General features: G+C 42.2%; 1 protein-coding gene across 1 annotated transcript in view; it reads right to left on the reverse strand.

Annotated features, from left to right (window-relative positions):
• KLHL14 (kelch like family member 14) overlaps positions 1-18,605 on the reverse strand; it is a 61,948-nt gene that overhangs the window by 7,921 nt on the left and 35,422 nt on the right. Inside the window, exons 3-4 of the mRNA XM_086742295.1 lie at positions 6,992-7,081; positions 2,247-2,325 (exon numbers count right to left, since the gene is read on the reverse strand). Of these exons, the coding sequence (XP_086598421.1) occupies positions 2,247-2,325; positions 6,992-7,081 (169 nt within the window). The remainder of the gene's footprint in view (positions 1-2,246; positions 2,326-6,991; positions 7,082-18,605) is intronic.

Here is an 18,605-nt window from a genome sequence, read left to right on the forward strand (position 1 = left end):
CCACATTTACCTGGCAGTCATTTCAAAGGAGCCATTATAGTCTATCCAGCCAATTATTCTCAGACTAAAATTCCTAAGTAGGTTTTGACTTGATGGACCATAATGACTCAGAAAAACCCATTAAACAGTCTGTCTTGTCAATGGTGCCTGCATTATGCCAGTAGAGACAGGGCGTGACCCTGTAGTCCTAGAGGGGAAAAAAATAGCCTGTTGACTTCAATGAGAACTTTATCTGAGCTAGGAAAGGAGATTGCATAAAAGCTCTCTCTTGTTTGTATGATCTCCTAAAAGCTGGGCCAGACGCTACCTCTAAACCTGCAACAACTCTGAGGAAGTCATCAGGGATGAGCAAATAAACCATTAAAAACATTTTAGGAAGTCATTTGAAAATCCGTGTTTTCCAACAATAGCCCCAGTGCTTCGGAGCCTTTATAGAAAAATAATGGGCAAGCCTATGAGTTATGTATCCTGAACAAAAGAGGCAACAATTCACACTGTCATAGTAAAAGCCCTTGCAAAAGGAGCTATGTATGAGTGGACCATTACATTTAAATAACAGTGTAAAGCCCTGAGATGCTAACGCATTCACTTTATTACTGGGCAGCAGCTAAGCAATCACAATATGCAGCACAGTTTCGAACTCTTGGCTGAAGGTGGCAGCCTCCACTGTGGAGGTGGAATAACTCCTACTGTCTGCTTTCTCCAACCCTCAACTACCTACTTCTGTCTTCCGAGGTTCGTCAGCCAAATAAACCCAAGCGTTCAGCCAGCGGCACATGCGCCTCCAGAGTTTTGCTTGCAGACTCCTGTAGTCTAATTAGGACACAGATCAGGCTCCACAGAAGAGCTTCAGGCTCCCTACACTCGTCAGCCTCCAAGTTCACTGAGGATGACCTGCATGGTGACACACAATCTCACCCACACCTCCTCTCTCCCCCATGCCAGCACCTGACTTGGCAGTGACTCAGTTCGGGGAGCTGAACCAGAGGGGAAGGCATCCCTCTGTTTTAAGGTAAATAAGCCGGTTGTGGGGTTGTCCCACAGTGCTGGCAGGAGAAAGTGAGAATCCAAAGACTATGATGAATTGTGATCCTCTTATCTCTATTTATATGGCTAATTTTATCAGTTCACTCAGCTCCAACAAGGAACCTCCTCAGATCTGTTCCACTTATGCTTTTTCATGCAGTGGTACGATGCAGTATTTTTTGGTGACAAGCATTGCACACAGGTCTGCGTATGGACTTAGGTCAATCAAACTGAATCTTGAACAAAGGCCTTTCAAAAACTCTACAGACTGACATTTTACCTCTGAAAATTTGAAAGGACAGCCATATTTCCATGCATCTCATAATACACACCTTGAATCGCAAGGTTGCACTGAGTTCAATATATTTATGACCACCAGACACCTGAACATGGAGGGCAGCCAGCAGAAAAAGAGCTCTAATACTGACAGGACATGGAATAAGGAAAGTGTCTTAGGAAGGTGGTGTGAGATCTCTTGTACATTAGATTCATGAGAAGATGGGTGTCAAACTGAAGGATGGGCACTGAATGCTAAATGACCCCCCTCATTGGGTGACTTTTTACCTGACAAGGTATGATTTGGGATCTGAAGTTAAGTTTATGCCATCTTTACTGGTCACTGCTCAAGTCCACATGCACCTCTGTTCTTCGGTACACAGCTAAGATTAAAATGTGTGCTCCTCTAATATGTATTAGCTGACAGCATCTTCACTCAAAGACTACCTAGGATTAAGAGTCATCTGAGAAGGCAAGTCATGTTGAGGAGAGGTCTTCATGGCTAGCATGGTGAAACAGGATGGGGTCAACATGTGGAGGTTTCAGTTCCCTGTAAGATATCTGACTATACTGCTTATTTACTGCAAACTCATCATGACGCTTCAGTCAGGGAATATGACAGGACACCATGAAGACTTCAGAGAAATCCTTCAGACTGTACCCAGGCAACCAATAATTGCACAAAATCCATGGTTATTTTCTATGAGTTAGCACTGCAGGATTTGGCATCTGGAGTTTTGAACTTGGAAAGTTAAAAAAGATTAGGAGACAAATGGGATGCAACTGCATGCTGCAGTTTTATCTCAGTATTTTCAATGCTACTGTTCCACTCCTTTACTTACTCCCTTACTTAGTCCCTCTTTACTCCCAGAACTAAGACAAACTTCAGCTGCTCCTAGGATGATAAAACATATATTGAACAACACGTAGTAGTAGGTTTTTACCTCTCTTGCATGGGCGGAAGTTGTATCCAGCTGTTAAATCTGGGATCGTATCGGCTAACAAAGTTTGTACTGTGTTTCCCTGTAAAGATAGATTATTTTGACACTCAGCTGTTTGTTTCATGTATTTAACATCATGATAGTAATATATATTACATATACTTCACAAGTTGACAGCTTTTATGAAGGGTTCCCCCTTTTACAACAATGTATGATTACACTATGTGTACAGTAATAATTCAACAAATGGGGCACTGCAAGGTTTGAATTAGCAATTGTTAGCAGTAAAAGCAGATAAGAGATTATTCTTGCTCTTTGTAATAAGGTCTTGAAAATGTATATTTAAATTTACTTACAGATGCTGTGGTACTTTCATAGCCAGAATAAATCACAGCGCTAAACAAAATTACTGCCAAAAAGAGGCATCCCCACAGTATTTTTATGACTAGAGCATTTTGTGTCAGGTAAAAAAATCAAAGGGAGAACATGTGCTTTTCTTTCTCCTCACATCAGCTCTATGTGGAACATGGTAAAAAAACCCTGTGCAAATAACCAGGAGCTCGATAAGCCATCAGCATGTTTGCACTAGATGGTTTATTCTACCATGTACTTTCAGTGTTAAGTTAGAAGGAATTACACATGTGCATCGAAGGGGGAATACGCTCTTAGAGTTTTATTCCAAGTGTGTTGGCTAAAATATGAAACATGAGCAACATACACCAGCTAACTAGCTTATCCTTGCTGTCAAGCCCAAAAACTGTATTCATGTCTTCACGATATTAAGATTTCACCTTATTTTACATGCAGATTGACATCAAAGCAAGAAAACTGAAGCAAGAGAGTGTATGGCAATTTCCTGTAACACCTGAGACTTCAACAGATGAGGATCTCGGAAACAGAAACCTTTGTTTATGTATGTGTGACTAAAAAATTGAATTAGAGGCTTCACAGGCCAGCAGAACAATCCAACTGCGTATGTCACAGTTCTATAAATGGTCACTGGGTATTCTACAAGGTGAATATTTTTGCATCGGAAAAGCCTCTGTAGGATTGGCTCGCTTTGCTTGTTTCATTCCGCACTTACTTCAGCATGTGTAAACCGACCATCAAGATTGTACAGAAGAATAATGATACAGCTAGAATTTATATTCGTAATAATTTAAGATCATGTTCTACAAGGAAACAGAGAAAGAAACCATGTTGACCACTCTGCCTGGAAGCAAACTCATTCCCTCGCTATGTATAAGCCTGTTCTATTTGAGAAGGGTAAAGTAGAAGATTGATGAATAATGTAGCATTTCCCTTCAAATTTCTTTACTGAAAGATCAGGCACTGGAACAGGCTGCCCAAGGAAGTGGTGGAGTCACCATCCCTGGAGGTGTTGAAAAAACGTGTAGATGTGGCACTTCAGGACGTGGTTTAGTAGACATGGTGGTGTGATGTTGATGGTTGGACTGATGATCTTAGAGGTCTTTCCCAACCTTAGAGATTCTAGGTTTCTAAATCCAGTGTGGGGCCTAACAAAGACCAAAAGGCTTTCTGCAGAGCACCACTCAAACACTTTTTGCCAGTGGGTCATTTTGCCACTGGATCATTTTGCTCTTGGTCCGTATCTGAATTGCTTTATATAGACAATTTAGAAAAAGAGGCATTGAGAGTACAGACTCAATAAACAGTAAAAGCAGTAACAGCAGGCATCTGATCAGCTCTAGATCTCACTGTTTATATTTATTAATCTATTTCTATTACAAAATGCAGAATTTCAAAACAATGTAAGTATTGATCATGATCTTGACTTCTAATGGGAGTTTTTAATGCTGCCACATTCACTACATCTTTCAGAGTTACTGGGGACTTCAGTGGTCACTGGCTATATAGCAGCTTTTTAATTATGTCCTACAAACATGTGATTTGGGGACCTTGGCCTCCTAACATAGCATGTGTCATACACATACTCACTACAAATATCACGTATGTAGAAGATTGCTTAGCACAGGGTAGAAAGAGGAGGGTTTAGTGAGCCTAGAGTGGGAATCCAGGATGCCAATCTGGTCACTTCACAGGAATGGAGATTAAATCAAACTAGAACAGGCACAAAGAAGAGCTGCTATGGTGACAGGAGGAACAGAGAGTTTATGTTATGGCACGAGACAAAGAGCTTGGCTTGTGGTACCTAGGAAAACAAAAGCTGAAAGTGGATAGGAGCGCTATCTGTAATACATCACAGGAACAAATCTCCAGGACGGGAAAAAGTATTAAGCTAAAGGCCAACTTTGGCATGAGAACAAGGTGATTTAGACAGTCAAAGAATACATTTTACTGGAAATTAGAATAAGGCTCCTTGTCATTTAAAGCAATTGGATTCTGCAACAGTTTTCCAACAGGAGTAGTAGGGGCTAAAAATCCAACTGCTATTCAAATGGAGCTTAGAAAACTTACAAAAGGGGACTATATGATACCTGTGATGTCAGGAAAAGGACGTGATGACATACTTAAGCTATCTGCTATAACTGGTTTGACTCCAGTTTAATTTTGGAATTCAGTTTGAAAGACAACTGTATCTATTTTTTCGCCTTGCTCATCAGTCAGGAGGTTTACACATGTTAGGAAGCACCTGTCAGAACGTATTAAAAAAATTGTGAAAAGTGATAAGAAATCAGGATTAGCAAATCAGGATGATGGAACCAAAGAAGGCAGAAGCTGCTGCTCTTTGCTTTCTACAGGATGGTCTCTGCAGCCATGCCAAAAGGTGAAGGGCTCTGAAGGTTATGAAGGTTGGTCTTAATCCATGTCTGTGTTCTGCAACCTGCTCTCATCAGCATTTACTCGTGAGGGGATCCCTTGTGAGTGGAAAGGCATAGCCATAGGAGGACATGAAAAAAAGATTAAAAATGTCTCCCACACTCTCTAGGTCATCAGGAAGTCATAGGAGCAGCATGGAGGGTACATGGACACTCCTTGGGGTCCACTCAGCTTCTCAAGAACCCCAAGTCTAATGGCTGAAGAAATGCATGGTGCTCCTTCCATTGTCCTCATCTCAAGGATAATTCTGTCCTCTGGAAAAATAACTGTCACATTTTCATTCAAATCAAAAGCCATCTAAGGCTTGGGGCAAGACTGTTCCAGCTAGGTCCCTATGAAGCCCCTTTTGGACTATGAGGATAGCAGACAAGGGCCTTTACAATTCAAGTGGGTACATGCAAGCAGTTCCCTTGTAGCTGTACATTTCAAACAAATCAGTTTCAATAAAGAACTAACCCAGCCATGGCACGGGATGCAGTTTATGATTTTCAGGTGCATTTTTCGTAACAAGTAAGATCCATTTCTCTTGGGGTAAATTCGTAAAGATATCAGTACCAGTAATGCTCCTACCTCTTTTATTCCTATCTTCCCTACAGATAAATCACAGCTCTGGTACTCATGGAACACAGAAGCTGTTAGATGTCCGATAGCAACGTCTTCAGCTCAGAAGTTGATGTAGGCGACCTCAGACCTAAGATACTATCCATCTCACAGTTGTGCTCAACTTCAATCTCAGATGCAAGATATGTACCCATTCTTACATCTCTTCATCATCTTGCGACTCAGTTTCCACATCTTTAAATAGTGGGTAATTATACTTCTTGTCTTTCATCCTTCACGTGATGTGGCTATTTAATTATAAACTGTCTGGAACAAGGTCTGCCTCTTATTATCCATGTGCCTACCACCAAGCACAACAAGGGCCCTCAGTTGCTGGATGTGGCTGATGCTCCTAACAATAATTATCATTAATGATACCACGCTATCTCCCATTTAATATAAAGGAGATCCAACAACAGAGCTGAAGGGCTCTTCTCCTAAGACATTCAGTGATATTTTTAACTACACCGGAAATATGCTTATAGGGTAGAGTGGATTGTTTGTCTCAGGTTTTAGGAAGTGAACAGATGTAACAATTTTCTATAATTTGGTTTAGTGCAGATGCTGAAATGGGGCATTCACAATAAAATATATGCAGTATATGTAATTTCAGCTGGATCCTCTGGTGTTTTAAAGTAAAAATGTGTACCTGCAAGCTGTTTTATGGTTTCTCAGTCATAATTATCTCTGTTACACAGACTGCTACAACTACAACTCTTTCTTCATGTGCAAGCTTTTTAACAATGTCTTGACAATTTTGTGAATTTTGCAAGGCATGGTATTCTCCTTTTGCTTTGCTCAGAAGCCTGTTAAATTGTTTAATTTCTCTTTGCGGTAAATTTATGAAGTAATCAAATCAAAGAAGGTAGCAGCAGATAATCTACATGAGAAGCTCTTGCACAAGACTGAAAAAAGGACCAGTTTAAGAATCTCAGAGTCTAGATAATTAACACATTAACAACGTTAGCTGCGAGTATCTGGTTTGACAATAGAGAGGAAGCATTCATCTACTGCAATTGCATTATTATATTATGACTGGAAGGAGACTGGAAATGAAGGTTAAAATTCTTAACAGCTGCTGCCTGGTGCATGCACTTGAAAAAGTCTGTTCTGCTGCCTGTGGCATTTCTCAAGGGATGTGGGAGCTGATGAACGACGGAGATGCTAATGCTAGAGCACCAGATATTTATTACATCAATATCTAAAAGTAGCCTTTACTAGGTTCCACAATTAGGCTGCGGGTCCTCAAAATCCCTGATGACTATATCAGCTCAACTGATGGACAGACAGACAGACAGACAGAGGAAGGCAGATACTGCCTATGCCTTTTAATATTCTATACATACCATTAGGGTTCCATTGGTCTTCTCCTCCCAGCACGAACAAGAAGTTTTCCACTTCCACGACACAGTGATGGGCACTGTTATATGGCATAACTGCAAGTAAAGTAAGGATTCTTTGTCAGCTCGGGGCACTGATTCCATCAAATACTTCCAAAGGTACAAAATACAACACTGGGATTACATCTGTATGAAATAATAGGGGAATGCATCACTGCAAGCATGTATGTCCACTGAATTAGCAGCAGACAAAGCCACCTATTAGCAATCTTACGTTATTCAATCTTGAAATAAATGAGGAAAAAAGCTGGAATTCTGGTCCCTCAGCATCTCCCCACCTGCCCAACTGCCGTATATGCTGCTCTAAAAACAACCTGTAAAAAGGGGTGAAGTTGCCTGATATTTCCCTGAAAATAGAGATGCTAGGAATCCTAGAATGTTAGGAAACATTAAAAAAACCTCAGCCCAGCTTTGTTTTGCTGGTAATGTTTCCACAAGAAGAGTCAGTGTGTTCAGTAGCTTTCTATTACACCGCAATGAACAAGCTGCATTTCCATACAGTTTTAAGTTTTTAAATTAAGGTCCTGCTGATTTAATGCCTTTTCCAAATGTATACGCTTAATTTCCTGTACAATGTCATTAGCAGCACAATCACACATTTTCTATTCGTCTAATCAGAAAGCCCTTTGTTAACAAAGATCAAAACTGTGGCATTAGGTTTGCAATATCCCGTTTTTTTGGAGGTGTCATGATTACTAAGGACCAACTACAGTCGCAACAATTATTTTTTTTTTAATTTACATTTTCCACTGCAAATGCTAAGACACTAAAATAAGGATTTACATGTACACAATATGCACATATTATTGCAGTGTGCCATACAGCACTATTGTGATATGATATGGTAAATGTAAACTTACATAGCATTAGTTATCATACCACATAGAGTAGTTTTGGCCCAGTGACACCAGTAGGAAAAATGATGTCCTTGTTCAGCTCATCATATGGGCACCTTAAATCTAGGTGAGGACAAATGGGGAGGTGATGTGCATGTACAGGCAGGGAACTTATTGCTTGACACGGATCAACAGAGCACTTAGGAAACCAGTGCAGTGGGAAATCAATATGACTCAGGGCCAGCTCTTACTTTGTGCTCTTTTGCCAATGCCAAAAAAAAAAAAAAAAAAAAGAGGCAGCCTATCTCACACTTGGATTATTTTGGGTGATATATCTCTCATTTCATTTGTTTTACTATCTTTTATTTTTCTCAGAATGCAGTTGTGCAGTATAGCATATGCAAATAATAATAAGGAGAAATACGCACAGCTTTGTTATTTAGGACACATTTTCTTAAAGATCAAGTGGGCTCATTTAAGCTTCTTACTGAAGTTTTTGCCAAGGCAATGATGAATAAGTAAGGTACATTTTTAGGTTCTAGTAAAGGTCAAATATAATTTTCATAGTCTGTGTCCTTACAAGTCGTGTAAGAGAAGCTGTTCTTAAATTGGGCAGCCAGGTACAGTGAAAGTTCATTAATTAAGGTTATTTGTTACTAGTACACTTTATATAACTGGGAAGCAATCCTGTACTAGGCACTGCATAAGATTTTATACTACCTAGAGACTCCTACAGTGGGGTGAAAGAATGATAAAGATTTCTGTTATCTCCTTAGCCCCTATATATTTATCTAATTTTTTTAATCTCAGACGTCTTCCCATCTTAAAATTATCTCTCTCAAAAATCCAGTACTTCCCTTGATATTCTGGACGCTTGTACTACAGAATGGATTTGAGTCTCCCACGGGAAATTTGCTGTCTTCCTTGGATGCTTTTTGGGACCCGTCCTCTTGGGAAGAAACTCCCCAGGACCAGTCTGCAGGGGCTTCAATTCCTACTTAATCCAGTGCTCTGTTATGGTTTCCAGTTAGGTCCAAGCCAGTGGTTGTACCCTCGACCAGGCTCTTCCCTTGGTCAGTCTGGAGAGATCTAGCATTTATCAAAAGAACTGTCTGCAGGCAGCACACATGCATATTTTTCACATGTTGTGTTTTCATTTTTGCAGACACTTTTGTTTATTTATCCTCCATATTGACACCAACAGGGCCAGCAGAGGAAGAAATTATATTTTAAGCTTTTCTGCTGTTCCCATGCATATAAACTATGCAATAAGTCTCCCACACTTATGATGATAATTAAACCTTGAAAACTAAGGCCTTAATCCTGGCTCCTACTTAACTCGATGGCAACATTCCCACTGACAGGGGATTGGGCCCAAATGACCCGGACTACCGTCCATAACTCACGGGAAAGCTAAAGGGCATCTTGCCTTCGAAAGGAGGGTAGTATTTGGGCCTCAGAAGGAAAGGTGACTGCAGTAAAATACTGCAGACCTTTAGTATGACCTTTGTTTCTCACAGAGCTTCGGGGAAAACTCTGCTCTCGGTCTCATGAATCTGCCCACAGGGCTGAAGGCAGCTGGAAAAAACAGGGAGGATGGAGCAACACTGTGGACATCTAAGTGGGAGGGAGTTTTGTCACTGAGATTGTGAAATCACAGTCTTTCTCCCTGACCATTTTCAGGATCCTTCAGAATCATGAGTTATAGACAGAAATCAAAACTATAGGAATGAACAATTTTATTTTTTTCCCCGCTATAAAATGCCCCTTGAAAGCATCAGAAAACCTGTGCTGTAAACCATAATTCCTTATGAAAACACACGTGTATAGGACCTAACTTTTCATAGATACAGTCAGAATGACATTGTAATGACCATGCTAAATTCAACCTCTAGTAGGAATGATCTTCTCAAACTCACTGGGCTTGCCAGGATGTAACAGCCAGAATTTGGCCCATCACACAGTCTGGCCAGGCTGCTGCTTTTATTAATTTTATATGAGGCTTTGTCTCCTGTTTTGCTTTAATAATGCGAAAATCCCATCTTCTTGTTTTTCGATTTCAACTCAGTGGAACACCTGCCTGCCCCGCAAAAAGCGTATTTGAAGAGAAGTTTGTACGCCACGCTCAAACACAGCCCGGTGTGAGTTTTTAGCGTGTCAGTCAGTGAGTTAGAGGGAAAGGGTAAGGAGAAGCTAATCAGGATGAAATGAGATTAAAGGCTGTCTAATTTTACAGCAACTGTGATCCATCAGCCACTGTGAAAGTGACAGTGGAAATGAATGATGGAGACAGACAGGTGGGGCTGTACATTTCACTGATTTATCCTCAAATGCACTGGGCCTTATTTTATTGAGTGAACATGACCGCATTTATCATGACTGTCATCTAAACCCACTTCCCTCCATTTAAAAAGGTCACTTTACTAGGAGGGAGTAGGATAGAGGCACTTTCAAAACAGATTTAAAATTTAATAACACATGTTTATAAAACCCTGTGCAAGAATTCTCAACTTTATTAAAGACCCATTTAAAAGGAAGGAGAAAAGATTATTAAAAAGAGGAGATGATGAAAAAAAGCCATGGTCATCTGAGAAACATGCTTAGCTACCAAGGTGATAGGTGCCAGAGAATTACATGAGATGGACAGATTCAAGCAGATTAGTCAGAGCGGGCAGAACCCACCTCTTCTAAGCCCCTGTCACCTCACACACATTTCCCAAAGCTCTCGAAGCCCATGGTTAACAAACCTGTGCTTTCCTGGACCAAGAGCACAACCGAGTCCAAGCAGCCCTACAGAAGACAGCATCCCCACTAGCTACTTTCCCATGCAATTTATGTATGATCAGTAGCAGACCCTTGGTAAGGTGGGAGGCAATTTCTCAGGCACAGATATGTAACATGCAGAGCTTTCTAGGTCAAAACCAAATGGGTGATTTATACTTGAGAATGGTCTGGAAGGCAGTGTTGCCCAAGCCTGCAGTGGTGTTTGCTAAGAAATACTTCACTACACAAACGTCAGTGACATTGTGCAGGAGGTGACACTCATGGACGCTCTTCAGAGGCAGATGCAGGTGGAAAACACAGCAGCACTCTGCATATCAGGGTAACTGTCCCACACAAAAACTCCTCAGATATGCCAAACCTTAGTCAATGAAAGGCACCAGATAATGCTCTGGGACCTACTTTCAAAATCAAAGTCTTACAGCCAAATGTTCATGAAACGAAACACTCTCAACCATAATGCCTACGAGATCAGTCAGATGCAGTGATGCTCCAGAGGCACCTCCAACTTTTGTATGGGGGTGACAGTGACACACTTACTCACCTAACAAACAATAATGTGTGCTGCTCATCTTACCCAGTTTTGCTTAGTTTTTGCCAGCAACTGCAAATTTAGGAAATAGCATCTGGTTGTTCTCCATACATAAATCAAGGCATCATCAGTTGCTCCGTCTTCTTACAACCCCACCTTCTCCTGTCCACCATCACTTCAACATTAACTAGCAGGGAAAAAGGGGGAACAGAAATGGCATTTCTTGACAGAAGGAAGGATGAGCTGTGGTCCCAGGAGATTTGAAAGCTGTGATACAGCCCTTAACCATTCCCCTGCTCTGCTAAAAAAACTTTTAGAAACTGCACTTGTTTCTTCTACTAGCAGTTTAAAAAAAAAAAAAATTCATAGATTTTTCACTGCCCAAACTGTTCAGCTGTTTGGGATACAGGAGGTAGCGTAAGGAAAGGCAAGAAATCTCTTCCTCAGCTACTGCACAGCTTGAGCACAGCCCCTTCAAGACTCGGTACACACCAAGAAGTCATGCTTGTCATCTCTAATGACCTGTGCAGATGACGCAAGAGAAAAGCGCGTTTCCAGGACTAGGGTGTCATTGCCAGAGGACATATGGAGTCAATAATGACCTTTCACAATATTAAAAGCCTAACCTCTTAGCTACCTTATATTTAACGACTGCTACTTGAAAACTGGTTATTTCCACCGCTCTCCAGAGGGCAGAGTAATGTGAGAAGATGTCCCTTTCCAGCACAGAAGGCACCTACAAACTCGCTTTAGGAGACAGTGATTTGCTCATGGCAGAGACACAATATTCATGTCATTCCCAACCCTCCCCCCAAAACGCTGCCCAGATCACAGCTGGTCCAATTATTTCTTGAGAACAGAATATCAGATACTGTTCACCTTTCTTTGGTCTATACATAAATTGCAGGAAGACTATGCATTTATTACTGAATGTGACTTGTTATTCCTCACCAAGGAGGTTATATAAATAAACGCTAGGATTCCTCCCTGAATTGTTCACTTCAACTGTTTGTTATTTAATAACTGTGGGGAAAGCCTGACCACAATAAGTATGAAATTCTAGCCTCAGTGAACATGGTGGGAGTTTTGCCACTGACTTTAAAGGCACTGGGTTTTCACCCTCAGGTATTTTCTGCTCAAAATATAATGAAACAAAGGTAATAGAGGAGAATAATGAACAGTAGATGGCAAATACCTCTGTTAAGATTCCTATGGCCAAGTTGCACCCTGTCACCTCAAATTCAAGCAAATATGTCTGAAGTATTCTTTTAGTAACCCAAAAATGCCAATCTTGAGTTTGAGCTCAGCTCAGTGGGGGAAGCCTGGGACAATCCAACAGCAGTCACCAGAAGCAGAAAATCATAAGATGATCAGGGTGAAGCACTGTGCCTCAAAGTCATCTTTGAGAACAAATAACTGGTACAGCTCTGGTCCACCTGCACCACAGAGAACTCCATCAGCTCAGCTAGAAACTTTGCAATCTCTTCATCCCCATGCCAGTTTTGCGGCAACTCATTCAAGCCATCACAGGAAGGACGGGCACAGGGCAGCTGAGTTCATCTAGGACACAGCCCCTGCTTCAACAGAGGCTGCAGGCAAGCAAAGGTCAAATGCTAGCCCAAATCTTCAATTCAAGATAACATAAGCACTAAGAGAAAGTTATCTGAGCAGATCAAAGTCCTTGGAATCATTCTCAACATAGTGAACACTCTTTCATATAGTTAAGATATTTCTTATTAATTAAGATATTTTACATTATGAAGATATTTCTTACTAATAAAAATATAAAATTTGCATTCAAATGTCAGGAGCTATTCTTCTGATACATTCTCTGGAATAACACCAGCAAGGAGATTTCAGCGAGGTCCTCAGTTTAATTGTTTTAATGGGCTAAATTTTTCTTATGTGAACATCTAAAATAAGATGCTTAAATGCATGCTGACACATCAGGCAAACATAACACCAGAAATAGCTGGCAGGCTCAGCTCCCCCCTGAAATAAATGGTTTTAAAGTTACTTGGATGCAAGTTCTGAGTACAGACCTGTCTGCTTCCTTGGGTGAAACTCACCCTACGGCAGAATGTTCTATCGGGTTTTCAGCAACACATATGTTTGACTATTTGCAAGAACAAATTTTACCCATATATTTTCAAAGCTGCAAGCACCCATTTGGACTTAATTTGAATAATTAAAGCTGCCTACTCAGATGAAGAGTGTCTGAATACAGCAGGAAAATCCTGCATTCACACCTCAAAAACTCATGTTCCTGTACCAAAATCCAGACACTCCAGTAAGTAGTCAGGTCTGGATTTATGGCCTCTGAAGTAGAGTCCGACATATATTACTGGGGAATCACATTGTCACAGTCTCATGATGAAACATTGACATGTGACATTTTGCACAACAAAATCCCCTCATGGAGGAAATGATGAATAGTCTCTGATGGGAGAAAACCATGGCAGAGTTGCCAGAAAACTCCAGAAAGAAATACTATTTTGTCCCACTGGAACCTTTCAGATCCTCCAAGACGGCAACTCAAGGACATGCATTCCCTTTTCTAACAGTGCCACAAGAGAGAAGACTCTGACCAGGAGTGGTGCATCAACGCACAGGTGCTGGTATCCAGTTGCATCCACTTGTGGCTCAATTTCTACCTGACCTGGAGATGCACGCATTCTCCCGGCCTCTTCTGAAGATAACCTTCCAAGCTCAGGATAACCACAACCACTACTTGCATTTTCCTGGCAGGATCCTGCTCAGGGACCCAAATCTTTCAAAGAAATCATCACATGCAGCAAGATATTACTTGGCCCCCACTGCCTCAAAGTAAAATCTTTCACCGTTTTTCCTCTCTTGGTCTCAGCACGTCTTATCCTGCTCTCCACTCTGGACTAACACTTTTTTTTTTAGAGGAATCAAAGGGCTTTTTCTTCCTGCTAGGTCTTGAAGCCATTCCAGAAGAAGAAGAAAAATATGATTTTCCATTTGGAAAAATCTGCATAGAGGAGGGATGTGTCCATATTTCACCATACTGGAACAGCAGTTTCGATACACTTAAGTTCACTCAGAATAGATAAATTGAAACCTTCAGAATTGCACTGCTACAGAATTTTTTACTTTTCCTTTTAAATACTTCAATATTCACAAACAAAAGGTTTTGTTTACCAGAGAGTCCAGCATGTTCCTAAAGCACTAGACAAGGCAGAAGAGGGTGGAAGCATCTGTCCAATGCTTATCACCAGGAAAAAAAAAGCTTAAAAAATGCTTTCTTTCCCAGAAGACATATACCTTGTATGGGTATCTGAAGAACAGTCTGAAACTTCCAACATGCTTAGCTTCCTGCATGCCCAAGCACAGTATGCAGAAGCAGAAATGTTGATGCAGTATCATACTAATGTACTTGTGCACACTTTTTCCATGTTGGATAGAAAAAAAAAATACAATGTATAATATTATTTTCTCAGGATGGGCAATAAGAGCCCACTCTAAATTGTACTAACCACTGGGAAAACAAACACAGAAGGAAACACAGGAATCAATCCACATAAATTAGGTAACACCAAAGATTGGTTTCTCCAACAGAAACCGGGCAGAAGTGTTGCTCTCCTAGACCCTTCTGCACAGACGGGCTCCCAGCTAAGGGAAATGGAAGACTCACACACAGTTTTCAATTCAGGGAAGGAAATTTGACCTGGGCAGCAAAACCATGTACTTACCTAAAACTGGCACAGATTTACTTTGTAAATCTATACATAGAGATGACATGAGAATGTGTATCTGAAAAAAAAATCCATTAATAGAATTGGACTAAATGTATGTTAATTTTCTTCTGCTTTCTAATAACAGTACTGTTTAATACTTTCAGAAAAACCCCTATGAAAAACGTGTTGTGATGCCTAAACATAAGGATCAGGAAAAAAAACCAATCCAAATGAGCATTCATACCAGAAATTTTATTCTCTCTCCTCATAAACTCTTTGTGGATTTAGAAAGCATCCATTCGGGAAACAGAAGCAAAAACATGTTTCTTAAAATTAAATACCAAGCTGAATATCCTAGCACAAGCAGCTACTATTTAAATCAAGTGGTGTCAAAATTCATGGGCTGAACCATGTTCACACAGAATCACAAATAATTCACAATTCACATGCTCGCGCATGGTCATAGACTGCTGACAAACAGGATGAAAGGTCAGGTTAATTTAAATCACTATCCATGCCAGGACTGCAGGATTCAGCATGTACAGTAGAGTAAATTAAAGTTGCTGTGATCAATCCCAAATACTCAAAATACACATAACTAAGTATGCTCAATTAGCTTGCATTTTTTGTTGAAGAAGTTAATTTTGTAAGCAGCGTTGTTCATGAAAGTATGATTTTCAGTTAGTTAGGTGAAGAGAAGTGAGGACTGAGATACAGAGACTTGCTGTGGATATTGGGACTCGCTGTGCTAGTCACCGTGGCTTGGACCAGGTTCTGATAGAGACTCAACGCAAGAAGGGAATGAAACTGAAATGAACAGACAGGGATGGGTCAGGTCAGGTTGGAGGGAAAGGGAAGAAGGGACCAGGACTGGAAGAAGAGATGCCAAAATCTGCAAACACAGCAGCAGCACACACTGATCCAGAGCTTGTCTGGGTGGAAACTTGTGCTGTTTACACCCCTGGTTTGCAGGACACATAGCCACCACTGTTACCAGCAACCACCAGAATTCAGAAGGCAGAGATGTGTACGGCAGACCTACAACACCAGCCAACATGACGCACTGTTTCTCAGCACATCCTGAAACAGCAGTTTCACCTCCAAGCTTATGGAAGTGCTGAGGAGATGCGGGGCATTCAGAAGATACGGACTGCCATTATGAGAGGCTGCAGCACACATCTCCTCCAGCACCTCTCTGTTTATTTATGCTGGTATGGTCCTTAAACAGCTAATTGTGACACTTCCCAACCGCCCATCTTGCTGAATGCTCAGTCTCCTGAACACCAGAGACCTGCAGAAGCTGCCACTGCCAGAAACATTTCTGCCCTTTCTCGTCCCAGTCCCATCACTCCTTCTGATGGCTGATGTGTGCACGCAGCCAAGCAATAAACAAGCAAGACACCACACTATTTTTTTAAGGTGCATTGAATTTAACCCAGATCTGTTCCCCACTAAGCTTCCCTGCCTGGCCTCACAAATTGGAGTTAGCAGGAGTGCGAGGTGATAGGAAGAAGGGAAGGACTGATGGATCAGCAGCAGCGCTGGCTTGCCATCAGCTTATCTCGGTTGTGAAAGGACAACCTCACCACGTGTTATCAAACCGTTTAAATGGGTCTAACCCCGTGCTGCTGTGGCCCTGCTCCTCTCGCAGCCCAGGCGATCCATGTCCCTCTTTGTGCCAGCACAGTCTCTCCTCGGCAGTCCTCAGTGAGCCCTTTCAAAGCAATAATCTGGTGGAAAAATAACCCAGAAAATAAAAGAATACATTCTCATTTTGGTTTAATGACCTGAGCAGGCTGACTCAGGAGTCAAATGAGTTCCAGCACTGACATGAAAGAGGAGACAGGACCACGGGATGGGGTTTGGGTGGAAAGGAACTTGAAACAGCAGCAACAGCTTCACCTGCCATACGGCCATGCAGGGGAGGAAGCTGCCCTATGAATGGAGCAGGGAACAGTGAAGAAGATCTCTGACTGCCAGAAGTTGCTTCACTTCTGGAAGGTGTGTAAGGAGAGGCGGGGGGTGGCTACAGGAGCCGATGGGATTTCTCACAGTTTTTCAGCTGTGCCCTGAGCTGGAGGACAGGATCCCATCCCTGCCTTTGCCACACAATTTTACTGCAGTGCTAGACAAGTCTTTTAAGCTATTTTTTTCCACCTCTACCCATTTCCCCAGTTCTGAGAACACTGAATACCTGTGGTTTATTTTCGGAGAGCCTGCATCTGATTGACAGGAGCACTCTGTGTTTGCTGATGTAAGTGAGAGAGGCAGTCTGGAAAGCATGGTCTGAGGGGTCTTGAAAAGGGCACCCCAAAACAAAGGATACCGTTGACTTTTAACCTCCTTGCACCTCTGTTCCTCATCCACAAAATGGGAACAATGACAGACTATGCTCCTCAGAAAGAGGATGGTGAAAAATACCACAACGAATGCCAATGAAGCGATTGGCCCCTGTGGTTGTGAACACTTCAAAGGAAACCTTGTGAAAAAAGTCTGCCTTCAGAAGATTTTAGTGGTGTGTGACGGACAGGACCCACTTGCCGAACAACACAGAAAACAAAACATTGTGAGCAGAAATTCAGCACGGTCCCCTTCTGTGCACTGACACGTGACAAAGATTAGTCTGTGATATCGTTAGCGATCATATCTTAGTGCTTGTGCAAACAGAGGCCAAATTAAGGTCGCAGAAGCAGCCTAATTCTCACATTTCCCAACTCCGGAGGGCTTGGTATGGCTGTCTATCGCTCTTTTCCAGTTTGGCTAAGGTCCCTTGTGTGTGATCCACCCAGGGCCTGACAGACAGCTAACGCCTTGCTAACCTGGATCTTTCAGCATCCCTGGATCACCCACGTAAGCGCTGTGGAGTCTGAAGTCTACCGAGTCCCTGGCAGGAGTTGCAGGAGCCCTCCTCCTCCTCCTCCTCCCGCTGCCGCAGTTCCTCCCCGCCAGCAGTTCGAGGCAAAGCCACCAGATGGGGTGCGGTGTGCCCGGCTCCCCCCGCCCCGGGAGAGGCACTGCCATCATCTTTTTGGCTTCAGCTTTTGCAGCCAACCAAAAAAAGAAAAGAGATGAGACACAGCACAAAAAAAAAAGACACCACCAGCTTCCTCCCCAGCAGTTAACTTCTGCTTGTTCCTGGTGTTCAGCATGAAAGGGAAGAAATCCAACGGTGTACGCAAGCGCCAGTGAACGTTTGGCGTGTCAATCCTGGTGGATGCTGAGCCGCCCCGGCTCTCATTGCTCGACACGGGCACGGCGGGTGCTGAGGCTCTGGGATGGTATCAGTCGTACCTGCTTTGCCTTCTCTCGTCTCAGCTCCCCGAACCCAGACTGCGCAGGCATCAGTCAGCGATTTCTCTGGCGGTCCCCACACAACTGCTTCTCTACTCCGCGCGCCAGTCCCAGCAAAACACAGCAGGCACAGTTCCCTTCCCCACCAGCACCTCGCTAAATCTCTCGCTTCGCAATGATCTGGAAGCTGGGTAAAACAACACGCTGGCTTTTGACAAAGAGCGCGCTTTCTCAGTACGGGGGTAAGGAAGGGGAAAGAGGGCATATGGAAACTCTGATACAAAGACATAACATGCAGAATTACAGGAAAAAAAAAAAAGAATTCTTTCTAAAATAGTCACTCCTTTCCGATGCAAACACAGTGCTTTACTCAAGGTTAATCCCAAACCAGAGCCATATTACAGCTCTCTTCTTGTCTC

The sequence above is a fragment of the Chlamydotis macqueenii genome, chromosome 2, assembly GCF_036417535.1.
Source record: "Chlamydotis macqueenii isolate bChlMac1 chromosome 2, bChlMac1.mat, whole genome shotgun sequence".
Classification (NCBI taxonomy): Eukaryota; Metazoa; Chordata; class Aves; order Otidiformes; family Otididae; genus Chlamydotis; species Chlamydotis macqueenii.